Source organism: Danio rerio, chromosome 8 (genome assembly GCF_049306965.1).
Source record: "Danio rerio strain Tuebingen ecotype United States chromosome 8, GRCz12tu, whole genome shotgun sequence".
In the NCBI taxonomy this organism is placed as follows: Eukaryota; Metazoa; Chordata; class Actinopteri; order Cypriniformes; family Danionidae; genus Danio; species Danio rerio.
The window spans coordinates 35,614,801-35,628,097 of record NC_133183.1 but is presented as its reverse complement, the minus strand read 5'-3'; the positions used below and the strand labels follow the sequence as shown (position 1 = coordinate 35,628,097).

Genomic DNA, 13,297 nt, shown 5'->3' with positions numbered 1-13,297 from the left:
GACCGGCTTGTGTTTCCTCTGGTGCCCCACAGTGCCTGCGGCCTGCTATAGGCATTATGGGAACCTGCTTTTCTTGTGTAGTTTTTCCAACTGTGTTTAAAGCCACCCAAGACATGTCTTAGAGGTATTAGATGGTATTTGAATGACAATTTTTTATGCTTCATACTATATAGAGTAGGAAGATGTCTGTATAGGGCGTTTGCAGGTTTATGTATTAGATTTTAACATAATGATTTGAATATGGTGATTTGTTGCTAAAAACAAATATTATGGGTATTGTATTTTTATCATATATGTTTAATCTATTAGTTAACTGTTATTATTATTAATATTGTTCGGGATTTATTGATTAATAGAATGTTCTGCATGCTTATAAGTGCTCAGAAAATAATTCAAGATATTTTTGTAACTTATATGAAAATTACTTTTACTGTTACTTTTAATCATTCGTGACCCTGGAGTTATGTTGCATGGATTTTCCTTTATGCCAAAAATCATTCGAATTTTAATTAAAGTCCATGTTTAGTGAAAAATATTTTTTTAATTTACTACACTAAATATATATAATCTCTTTTTATTTATTTTTTTGCTTGGCTTAGAATTTCATTTGGACAATTTTAAAGACAATTCTCTTTATGTTTCATATTCTATATTATTTTTTAACCCTGAAACTGTTGGATCTTGTCTAAATATTGTTCTATCCTAACAAAGTAAACATTAAAGAAAGCTTATGGTGTAGAAATCTCAGCTTTTTAAAAATATTTTTATTATCAAAAATATTATTTTATTATCAAATTTTTATTGTGTGACCCAACTTTTTTACCATATAATGTGTAAATACCACTTTATTATTTAACACTTTAACACTTTATTATTTAACACTTATTTAACATGTCCTTTCTAAAAAATAAAATAAAAAAGAAATTGACACCAAACCTTTGAACATGTAGTGCATAGTTATCACTTTTCCTGCAAAATGTAATGCATTTTAATCAATCAATCAGTCAATCAATCAATCAATCAATCAATCAATCAATCAATCAATCAATCAATCAATCAATTAATCAGTCAGTCAGTCAGTCAGTCAGTCAGTCAGTCCGTCAGTCAGTCAGTCAGTCAGTCAGTCCGTCCGTCCGTCCGTCAGTCAGTCAGTCAGTCAGTCAGTCAGATAAACAAACATTACTGTCCGCAGAAATTATACACTGTAAATAATATCTGTAAATTGACAGTTTTTATATTTTTTGTGATTCATGTTTTTCCCCCCACTTATTTATGCTTTTGAATCGCATTATGGGACTTTGATCTTACTTCCAACAACTTTTAACCTTGAAAAGTTTTATGAACATTTGTAATAGTTTAAAGTGATATTTTGTCTGGGTTGGTGTTGTATATTATGCTGCAAAAACCTTGTAATAAGCTGCTAGTGCATTTTCTGTTATTTTAAGAATTTATTCATTCATTTTTGGCTTAGTTTCTTAATAATCTGTGGTCGCCACAGCGGAATGAACCGCCAACTTAAACAGCATATGTTTTTATGCAGCAAATGCCCTTCCAGCTGCAATCCATCACTGGGAAACATCCATACACACTTATTCACACACATAAACTACGGACAATTTAGCCTACCCAATTCACCTATACCACATATCTTTGGACTGTGGGGGAACCCGGAGCACCCGGAGGAAACCCAAGCGGACACGGGGAGAAGATGCAAACTCCACACAGAGACGCCAACTGACCCAGCCAAGGCTCAAACCTTTGACCTTCTTGGTGTGAGGCGAACGTGCTATCCACTGTGCCACTGTGCAGCCTTTAGGAACTTAGTTCTCTATGCATTATTTCTTTGTTTGTACTTTGTTAAACTGTAGAGTTGAATTTCCAACATCAAAATTTGACAGAGCAGAGATAAACATTCCATAATGCAATTAACAACTGTAAATAAACAGAAAGCACAAAATTAAAAAAAACTGTTAATTAACTGGATGTTCATTTGCAGTGTTTATTTGCATATAACACAAAGCTCAAAAACACTCACATGTGTTCTTTCTAGAATAACATTATTAATTTCTTTTAAAAAATCTATCTGAACCTGTACATAATATTTGACTATATATTTTCAAGACACTTCTATACAGCTTAATCTGGCATTTAAAGGCTTAACTAGGTTAATTAGGTTAAAGGTGCAGTAGGTGATTGTCTTTAGAAACATTTTTTGTTGTGCTGGTTTAAAGTTTCTCCAGTCTAATAGTAATGATTATAGTAATTAATCTAAATGTGTTTATATGTATTTTTATATTTGGGGTAAGATATAAAACTAAAAAATGTTCATCCAATTAAATATTGTCGGGCCGACATCTCCCATAATTCTGATAAGTAGCTCAAACTGTCTTTCAGCAAATGTAGATTCAGACTTCTGCGCATCTGTTCATGTAGATCCGCCATTCGCTTGTGCCTGCCTGCATGAGCGCCGCACGTTCACTAGACAACCACAGACGCTGTGAAATCAAATGCTAAATTGAAAGTTTTGAAAATCCTGAATCAATATGGGAGTTACTTTTGCACGCTGGAGGAAGGACGACACCATAGCTGAAGTATTACTGTTAGACAGGTACTGTTCTGTTTTAAAACCTTTTTAGTCAGGCTAAGCTTATGTTAGATTTTGTTGTGTTTTGAATGGCTTATGGACATATTTGTTGTTCAGCCACTGAAATCTCCCGGTGAAAGATTGATGTGACTATTTTCAGTTTTATAAGGGACCTTTGACAGCATTGATAATGTAGATTTTTATTTAGTTTAACAACAAAACATCAGTAAATATTGCTATTCCGCCTAACCTGGTTTATTGAGCTGAAATTGGTTTTATATTCACATTGGTTCAATGGTTCATTTTGTCTTCCTATTCTGTTTACCATGCTACTCTAAATATTTGCTCTGAAATAGCATGTAAGTGTGCCTTAGTAATAAATGTAATTCCTGCACGCCGCCGGGCGGCCAAACATTAACTAACTGGCGAATGACATGAACTAGTGGGTTGTCTGCTGTTGTGCGGGATGCACGCGTTCGCAATTTCAGGAGGCGTGGCTTTGAATCACAGTCCCTCCCCGCCGTACAAAGATAATATGCTAAGCGGCTAGCATTTTGGCAGATCACCTACTGCACCTTTAACTAGGCAGGATAGGGTTATCAGGCAAAAATATTATCAGACATACTGTGAAAATTTCCTTGCTCTGCTAAACATCATTTGGAAAAAAATTTTAAAAGAAAAAATTAAAGGGGGGTGAATAATTCTGACTTCAAATTTATACAGTAGTATTATAACATATACATATTTATTTTCCACAGAGAGCTGAATGGTTTGGGGATTTGGTACCAGCTGGGAAAAGTCCCTAAGTCGCATGACACAACACAGAAAACATTGCCTACCTCTACAAGTATTTGTAGCATTGCCAGGTAAGTCACTTCACTAACAAAAAGACATAAGCTATATTGGCTATTTTAACAGGATGATCCTTAAACAGGAGGAATTGCTCATTTTCAAGGAGACTTCCTCAGCTGTGAGATACACTCAAGACAATTGCTTTTGCTGCTTATTGAAACTGCTTGCTTAATATGAGTTGAACCAACACAATTCTTAAGTTTTTTTTTGTGAACAACTTCATTCTTTTATGTTCTATCTACTTAAGATTGTTAACATGATTAATTTAACTTAATTAATATGTGTTGGGACAAAATGAAGAAATTGTGTGGAACCCAGCATTTTTACAGTGCACTCAACAATCAAAAAATTGGATGTCCAATTTCATGCTGAGCAGAATGTAGCATAAGAGAACTCAGTGTATTTCCATGGATAAGCTAGAGTTCGGCAGGGACAGAACAGACACGGGGTGCAGAAAGTGCTGAAGCAGGAGGAGAGTTCAGTCTGACACAAACCACAAACACACAGCCCGAAGGCCAGAAGACAGAGAGCGAGTGTGACTTTGTACCTCATCCAACTCAAACATGTCAATTATTTATGAGCAGGAAGTAGTGGGGTTTTTCCTCTGTAAATAGTAAATAAACAATCACGACTCCCCTCCAATGGTTGATGGAGCAGAGAGGTTGGTGAGGGCATGTGGATCGCGGATGGTGCCAACTTATCTGAGCGTGCCTGAAGGTCCTGGCATTGTTGTGTTGTTAGGGCCAAGCTTAGATGGAGTTTTGCTTATTTATTTATTTTTTTCGACAAACTTTGCCCGCCTCATATATCAGTGCCTTTACAACAGGCTTGCTAGTTCAGTGCTAATACCTCAAGAGTTTGCTGCTGAGCAACTTATAAGGATTTGAGATATGGCAATGTAGTCTGTTTAATATTTCATACTGCTTTGGAAGTTGCAGTTGTTGGTTGTTTAGTTTACAAAACTTGAGCTCTGCTACAAAAACTAGTCAGCGAACATCCCAAATAATGTGAAGCCTGATTTGTACCTCTCTACATACTTTAAATAGCAACTAGATGACACACAGTTCACACTCTGTGCACATGATTATGATGCATTTTAATCGTAGCATTTTACTGTGCTGCACTGTAAAATAAAATCTGTTCATTAACGATTGATTGTGGTTTGTGATTCAAAGGTGTTTTTGGTTATTTCATGCTATTTCATCAGATTTAGATTGCATTAACCGATCATCAGGATTGGATGAATTGAATCTGGCATGGTTGTTGGTACCAGACGGGCTGGTCAGAGTATTTCAGTAACTGTTGATCTATTGGGATTTTCATGCACTACTTTCTCTATGGTTTGCAGAGAATGGTGCAAAAAAGAGACAATATCCATTGAGCGGCAGTTCTGTGCTAGCAAATGCCTTGTTGATGGCAGAGGTCAGAGAATGGCCAGACTGGTTTGAGCTGATAGAAAGGCAACTGTAACTCAAATAACCACATCCAAGGTATGCAGAAGAGCACCTCTGAATGCACAACACGTTGAAACTTGAGGCGGGTGGGCTACAGCAGCAGTAGGCCACACCAGGTGCCACTCCTGTCAGCTACGGACAGGAAACTGAGGCTACAGTTTGCACAGGCTCACCAAAATTGGACAAAAGAAAATTGGAAAAACGTTGCCTGGTCTGATGAGCCTCGATTTCTGCTGTGACATTCAGAAGGTAGGGTCAGAATTAACAACATGGCATTAACAACATAAAAGCATAGATCTATCCTGCCTTGTATCAACAGTTCAGGCTGGTGGTGGTGGTGTAATGGTGTGGGGGATATTTTCTTATCACGCTTTGGGCCCATTAGTACCAATTGAGCATTGTGTCAAACCATGGTCCATGGTCAGAAACTTTATGAGCACAGTGTACCCATCTTCTGATGGCTACTTCCAACAAGATAGCATGCCATGTCATAAGGTGCAAATCATCTCAGAGTGGTTTCTTGATTATGACAATGAGTTCACTGTACTCAAATGGCCTCCACAGTCACCAGATCTCAATCTAATAGAATACCATTGGGATGTGGTGGAATAGAGATTCACATCTTAGATGTGCAGCCGACAAATCTGCCGCAACTGTGTGATGATATCATGTCAATATGGATCAAAATCTCTGAGGAATATTTGCAGTACCTTGTTGAATCTATGCCACAAAAGAATAAGGCAGTTCTGAAGGCAAAAGGGGGTCCAACCTGATACTAGTAAGGTGTACCTAATAAACAAAAATAACTGTAAGCAAAAGTAAGCAGGTAAAAAACATAGTGATAATGATAGTAAGTGATAATGTAGGGATGATCACGCGCACATGGTTAATGTTACGCCTCTTAAAAATTTGTTCAAAGAATAATTGAAACAAAAGCAGTGACCGCTGCAGCTTACAAAAGGATATATTTTAAGTTGAGCTCTTGAAAGCAGCAGGACTGTGGGTGCACGATTATCACTTTTTGTCCAGTCTATTTCAAAGAGATCTGATCGCAGCAATTGCTTTTCCTCTAGGCACGATTGCTTCGCACAAATAATTGAAAGCGCACACGCTTTTTAACAGTCATGCGCATCACATCACCTGTGCGCGCGAGCGATCATCCTCTCATTCGGTATTCACCATATTCACCTGCTTTCTTTTGCTTGCACGAACACAGTTATTTTTGTCATCAGTGCTGCTGCTCAATTCTAAGATCACATTTGCACAAACATATTTATTGTTAAACCCTGCTTTTTAGAAAGCTACAATTTACAAATGATTTCCAACCAGCCAAAGAGGCTAGTGGGAGCGGCTGTTTAACCCGCCACAGCTGAAATATACATGCATTTGGCAGGTTGGCGGATGTTAATGCCAAGCCCTGACTTCTACTACTGATAGTACTACGTCAACAACTACTACTACTGATAATACTACAACAACGTCTGCTACAACTGATACTACTACCACAGAGTCTACTACTAGAACTACTGATACAACAACAACTGCTACCACAACATCTACTACTGATACTATTATACCAAAGACAACTGAAATTTTAAAAACGTCCATTTCCCATTTCCGCACGTTCCTAAAAACTGCCGATTTTCCATTGTGTTCATGTGCTTAATGGAAATCACTGTGATTGACAAAGAAAGTCATCAGTTCACTGCTGTCCACGAAGTGCAAACACAGATACACACACTGGGGCATTTTAAAGCAGCGAAGATCAGCTGTTCTGTCAGTGAGCTGACATATGAGCGATACGTTGATGATTCGACTGATCTGGCTTTAAAAAGCTCCAGAGTGAACTTATGACCTTTACGACCAATCATTTCTGTTGGGCATGTGAACACAATGACATATCATGGGTGTTTAAGAATGCGCTCAACATCACTTAAATGTTAGCAAGAAATGTATGTTTTTTAAAATTTCAGTACCAATTGGTATCGAAATTCAGTACCATGACAATACTACTTATGAACCAGACTATCATAAAGGGGCATTCTGGGTTAAGCAAGCAGCAATTTTACCAGTCTGCTTTCATGATTTGCTCTATAGTAATCTTATATTTTGTATCAGTGCGCTAGAAAATGTCTTTCTACAATTTTCAGTGGACAAAACATATTATCATTGTATTTTTGGCAGAATGATCAAACACGCAGGAACCCAACAGTATTGTACAACACCGAGCGATCTTTATGTTCTTTCTTCAGTTTTGTTCACTTCAAATTTAATATGATGTCCAATCTGACTCAGGCCAATTCTCACATAAATTCTCCGTTATCATTGGTTGCTTTCATCCAACCATGAGCATAAGATGTTCCAGTGGGCTCCACTTGAAACACTTGTCTGAAGTTTTTGCTCTTTGAACTTTTGCGCAAGACCCGAGCTCTAAAACATACCGTGGTTTCGTGGCTCGAATAAAGCCCTTTGTGCTGTTTTATTTTATTTTTTTGGTTGGTGAGGCCGGCTATAGGGGAGAAGCGTTTGATGTCTGTGAGCCCGTCCTGCATCCAGTCCCACACTTTCACACACTTCCGTCTCACCCTGTTAATTCTTCACTCTTTTGAAGCCACTTTTCAAGTTGGAGAAGAATAAATTGTACCTCCAAGCGCGAATCGGCGCCTCACGAATACCTGCTGTAATCACAGACTGTGCACTTTTGTGTTATTACATTTCATGCTTTTACGTCTACGTGAATGTCCAACTACAATCTGTGAATCTGTGAAAAAAGATCTGGGTTTTAAGAGGCTTGGGAGGTAACAAAGTGTTTTATTGGAGATGTCGTTGGACTTTTCTTGTTTTCAGGATTTTTAGCACCCACTTGTATTGAATGCATTTGATAGTGGATTGTAGCCCTTGTCCGTTGGTTTGAATGTAGGGATGCTCTTAATAACCATTAGCCGGAAGAGTCCATTTTTAACTAATTAATGGTATCAATTAAACAATAAAAAAATATTATTATAATATTTTGTTGTAAGTTTGGCTGCATAAATGTGCAACACATATTTGTTAACTCGCAGGACGTTGACATGTGCAACCACATGTGCCTACAGACGTATTTTGCCAATGAAGCAAAATTAAAGAAGGATAGGCCTATTGCTGGCCACAGTTTCACACAAATGAGTTAATGCCAAACCAGCACTGACGCTGATTGCCTCTGTCCTGGATCTGCGTCATAAACACAACATTATTTGCACAATTGGAGAAAGAACCCACAAAACAAAACTTTCTGAAATGTGCTTTGCTTTTAAAACAAGCCGCTCACAAGTCGGCACCGCTCATAAACACAACAAATAGGCTATAGTTTTGATGATTTAGTCTATAACCAACAAAACTTTCTACTTGGAAAATTACAGTTATTTATAGTTCTTATAAAATATCCATTTTTAAACTAGCCTACATAGTCTAATCTAGGATTCAAACAAATCCAATGATTTTCTTGATTTTTGCATACTAATAACTAAGCACCAAATTGGGGCTTTCATTTTACAGCTTATATAACATGTACTTACATTAATGCAATATCATATGTAAACAACAAACTTGTCATATGCTATTGTAGCCTATACTTTACAAAAAGTCAACATATGCGCCCTGTCATTGTCTTTCATCACGCGCAGGATGCATGCACATGAACCGCAAATGAGACAGAAAATAAAAGTACACAAGCTCTAAGGTAAAATCAGAAGCTGAAGACATACTATTTAAAGTAATGACTTCTATTAAATGTTGACAGAGGTTTGTGATGTAAGAATCACAACGAAAAATTAATTAAATGCATATTTTCCATGGAGAGATCGAATTGATATTTGATTTGACGAAAAAAAATTATATATATTATATATATTTATATATATATATATATATATATATATATATATATATATATATATATATATATATATATATATATATATATATATATATATTAGAGCTGTCAAATGATTAAAAAAATTTACGTAAATAATTACACTTTTTTGTAATTGATCATGATTAATCAACAAACACCGTATTTATTACAGAAATAAAAACACAGGCATTTAAGTGCCATTTAAATTTCAAAACAATCAATGCCAATAACAAACAAAAATGATTTCCGTGTTGGATTCTAAGTGGACTATACACACACACACACACACACACAGACAACGCGCACAGTGCAGCGGACCTGGTGAGCGAGTTATCCCTTCAGATTCATCAACATGCACGATTGCATTCATCAAATTTGCTTAAACTAAGCATTGTAAAGAATGGCTATATTTTACATGCAAGGATTCTGACACAGCAATGTAAAGCAGACGGTTTACAAAAGTTGCGTGTAGAGGGGGAAACACATCAAACTTATGAAATGTGAGGGCTTATGGAAGTAACTTAAAGGCAGAGAATAGGGCTACCATTTTCAATACAGATTCATCTGCCACTTTCACTACAGTACAGTTACATGGGCACCAATACTCCGCTTTTATATTTACATATATACATATATACATACATATACATATATACAACGGCAATGCGGTGGCACAGTCGCCTCACAACAAGAAGGTCACTGGTTCGAGCCCTCGGCTGGGTTTCTGTGTGGAGTTCGCATGTTCTCCCTGTGTTTGCGTTGGTTTCGCCTGGGTGCTCCGGTTTCCCCCACAGTCCAAAGATATGCAGTACAGGTGAATTGGGTAAGCTAAATTGTCCATAGTGTATGTATGTGTATGAATGAGTATAAATGGGTTTCCCAACGATGGGTTGTGGCTGGAAGGGCATCCGCTGCGTTGGATATATGCTGGATATAAGTGGTGGTTAATTCCGCTATGGCGATCCCAGATTAATAAAGGGAGTAAGCCGAAAAGAAAATGAATGAATGAATGAATGCATGAATATATATATATATATATATATATATATATATATATATAGATAGATAGATAGATAGATAGATAGATAGATAGATAGATAGATAGATAGATAGATAGATAGATAGATAGATAGATAGATAGATAGATAGATAGATAGATAGATAGATAGATAGATAGATAGATAGATAGATAGATAGATAGATAGATAGATAGATAGATAGATAGATCGATCGATTGATTGGAAAAAAAACAGCCTATGCCAGTTTAAAGGGATTCAGTCAGTGATTTCGTTTTGTAATCTAAATTTGTAATTGAAGAGAAAAATATGACAGGCCTATTTATTTTATTCTTTTTATTTTATTCCTTTCTTCTGTGCTGTTGGAAACACTGCAGGTGTGTGAAGATGCTCTGATGATAATATGTTCTGTAAAAATGTTCAAATAAATCAGTATTTTAAAAGTTCAATATTTAATGTTAGACACAAAATAGACACATCAAATCATTTTATTAATAAATAATAATGTAATATTAATCTGACCAGTAAATGGTTAATGTTTCGCTAATGAGCAGCAGTTGTTGGTCCAACTTGGATGTTATTTACATACAATATTTTGTCAAAACATCAATATTAGCAGCTAGTAACATCACTGTACAAAACAATGACTCCATTTATACCACTTCTGTCTACACAATGGTCATGGTTTTATTCAGTGTGTTACATGACAATGCTTAGTAAGATTGTTTAATACTTTTTACACCATTTAAAAATTATCCAGTGTAAAATATGGGTTTCTCTTTTGATATGATGTATCAAAATTAAATGCAGGTATATTACCCAAATAAAAGCAGTTGCAGAATGTAGACATTGGACTTTACAGGGTGCTTATTTACTAAACTTCAACTTATTTATAGTAATATATGTAACATTGTACTTGTAGTTTCCCGAAATGTATTGTAAAAGGTGTAGAACACATTGCCAAAAAGGAGCAAAGTAAGGTTTTAGAATAGGAAACCTGCACTCACGAGTCCCATTACAAGGTTTGATGCAGTTCTCGCCTCATTTCACACAAACTCAGCAGTCCCATCAATGTTTACTGTTTGTATGACTCTTTTAAGACGCCCTCAAATTTAAATGCCTTTTACAGTTATAGGAAAGATGTTTTAAACATAGTCAATAAGGAATAAATGTTTAATGAGCCCTTTAAATTTGAATGCTGGTGGTTCTGCAAATAAACCTTTTTGCCTCGGGCTACAAGGACACTAATCACTGTGTGTGCAGACTACTGAGTGTAGAGTTGTTCAAATCTCACTTTCCCTTGCTGCCTGGTTGAAATTTCAAAGTCTTGCTTGTGAAGTGTGTTTTTTTCATACACTTCTGCATTTTATCATGCATATTGAATGCTTCTTTGACATATAGAAATATGAAATGTGCAGCATTTTCACAGATTGCCTTTTTTAGGTGTTGAACTAGGAGAACAAAATTAGAATGCAACCTACAATTTTCTAGACTTTGAAGTCATCACTATTTGAAGTTGTACCAACAGGAGTAACTACAATTTTCATTGACTTTACAAGATGAACAGCCATCCTAGTGACTGAAACCCTTCAAGGACAGGTTGCCGGATGAAGACCAAAGAGATGAGACTTTCAGCCACAGCAAGAGAAGTTGGTTAATCAAAATAGGTGTTTTTTTTTTTTTTGGTTTTCAATATAGCAATAACTAGGGATGTAACGGTATCAGAATTTCACGGTACGGTAATACCTCGGTATGAATGTCACGGTACGGTATTTATTGAATCATTTACAGGAAAAAACAAAACTTATGAAAATACTCCAAAAAAGTGCCAAAAGTGTCAATGACATACAAATTAGTCATCTATCTGTAAGCTTTGAAACAGGAACTTCAATTTTAATAACAAAAAATTATTAAACCATGTAAAAAAATAAAGTTTCAATTTAGTATTGTTGAAAACTCATCACATTCAACATTTAATCACTCACTCACTTACTTAGATAGAGATGGGTTTAAAGGAAAATTATCATATAACTATAATCTGGTAAAAGCTGGTATCTCTGGGTATTTACAATGTCCCCTGCAACAGAAAAAAACCCTCTCATCTGGGACTGAGGATTCTGGGACAGAGATATGACTTGGCCCATGTTGACAGCAGTGGGTAACGTTGTGGATTGTCTTTCCCCCACTTGAGAAGACAAACCATGAGTGAGATAGAGGTCTCTTTGCGGTACAAGTCAATGTCTGCATCAATCTGAACAGTGTGCTGTGTTTCTGCAGTCCCTATGACTGCTATTAGTCGTATTCACCAACTTGCAGGCACGTGCACACATAGGGCTCAACCTGTGCAGTGCACATGCCCTTTTTAGTCTTGGATAGAAAATGCCCTTCCAAATCGATCAAAAGTGCCCCCGCGACGCGACACAACCTCCGTCCAGCCCTTCAGTAGACAACACCGCTCTTGAGAATGCGCGCTCAACCCCCCTCGGCGCTTTACAATACGCTCGCGACAACACAGCTGATCAGAACGCGCGCGACAACACTGCTATTCAGTACGCGCGTGGCGACAACACCCGCTTTAGGTTCGATCATTTCCTTCTTTTTTCATCTCCGCTACTAGCAGCACACTCCATTTCCGCATTACTGGATCTGTAGCGACAGCAGACCGCAAAGGATTATGGCCACGCCTGGGCTGATAGGAAATGGAGTTTAAGCTACCTGCCGTTCGCTTCATTCGCCTGAGCAAATTTTCTCAGAAGACCTATAGTTTTACCGAGTCATGCGACTTCGGTAATATCAAAAAAAATTAATATTGCGGTATGACGGTATTTACAATACCGTTACATCCCTAGCAATAACCCATTTAAGTAACCAATAGATGCTGGTTGTCTTCAACAGACTAAGGGTGTACTTACACTAGAATTTCAGAACTGTGCTGTGCATGTTTGACCTCTATATCCTGGTTAGTATTACAAGTGCATGTGCTCTGTAGCGGGTTTATGCGTGGTTTAGTTGACCAGCCCTGACCCAGATGGAAGAGGTGGATCAGAGTGTGGTTTAGTTGTAGTGTGAGTACAAAGCATGCCCGAGTGCGAAACTGAAAATGCAACGTCACCTTTAAGGTACTGTTTTATATAAATTTAGTACTCATTCTTAAGGCTGATTTATACATCTGTGTCAAGCGCACATGTATGCTCAGGTGCAGCCTTGGCGTGGTCTGATAGACCTCACTATGGCTGATGCCGATGCTGAAACGCACCTCTCAAAAAATATAACCACACAACACAATGACATGTAACACAAGCTCTGTGATTGGTCGGCTTGGTAACTGTGACCAGTGTGGGTGGTACTGAGAGCGGCGCAGACCTGTTGGAGTGAGAGTTTACAAGTGTTGAGTACTGTAAAGCAGCTCTAAATGTAAACTGTTGTTTAGTGTTTACCTTATGATTAAAGTTGTTGCACATCCACTTGTTTCCGTCTCTGCATGAGTGAGTTTTAGCCA

At 37.1% G+C, this 13,297-nt stretch overlaps 1 protein-coding gene across 10 annotated transcripts in view; it reads left to right on the top strand.

Moving 5' to 3' along the window:
* The window catches only part of mvb12bb (multivesicular body subunit 12Bb), a 264,229-nt gene that overhangs the window by 152,664 nt on the left and 98,268 nt on the right, over positions 1-13,297 (top strand). For 8 of the 10 annotated variants that reach the window (XR_012383534.1, XR_012383532.1, XR_012383533.1 and 5 more), the window contains 1 exon segment: positions 3,343-3,450. Coding sequence is in view for 6 of the 10 variants with exons in the window: in XM_073908970.1 (XP_073765071.1) it covers positions 3,343-3,450 (108 nt within the window). In the remaining 4 variants the exon portion in view is untranslated. 10 annotated transcript variants of the gene reach the window in all.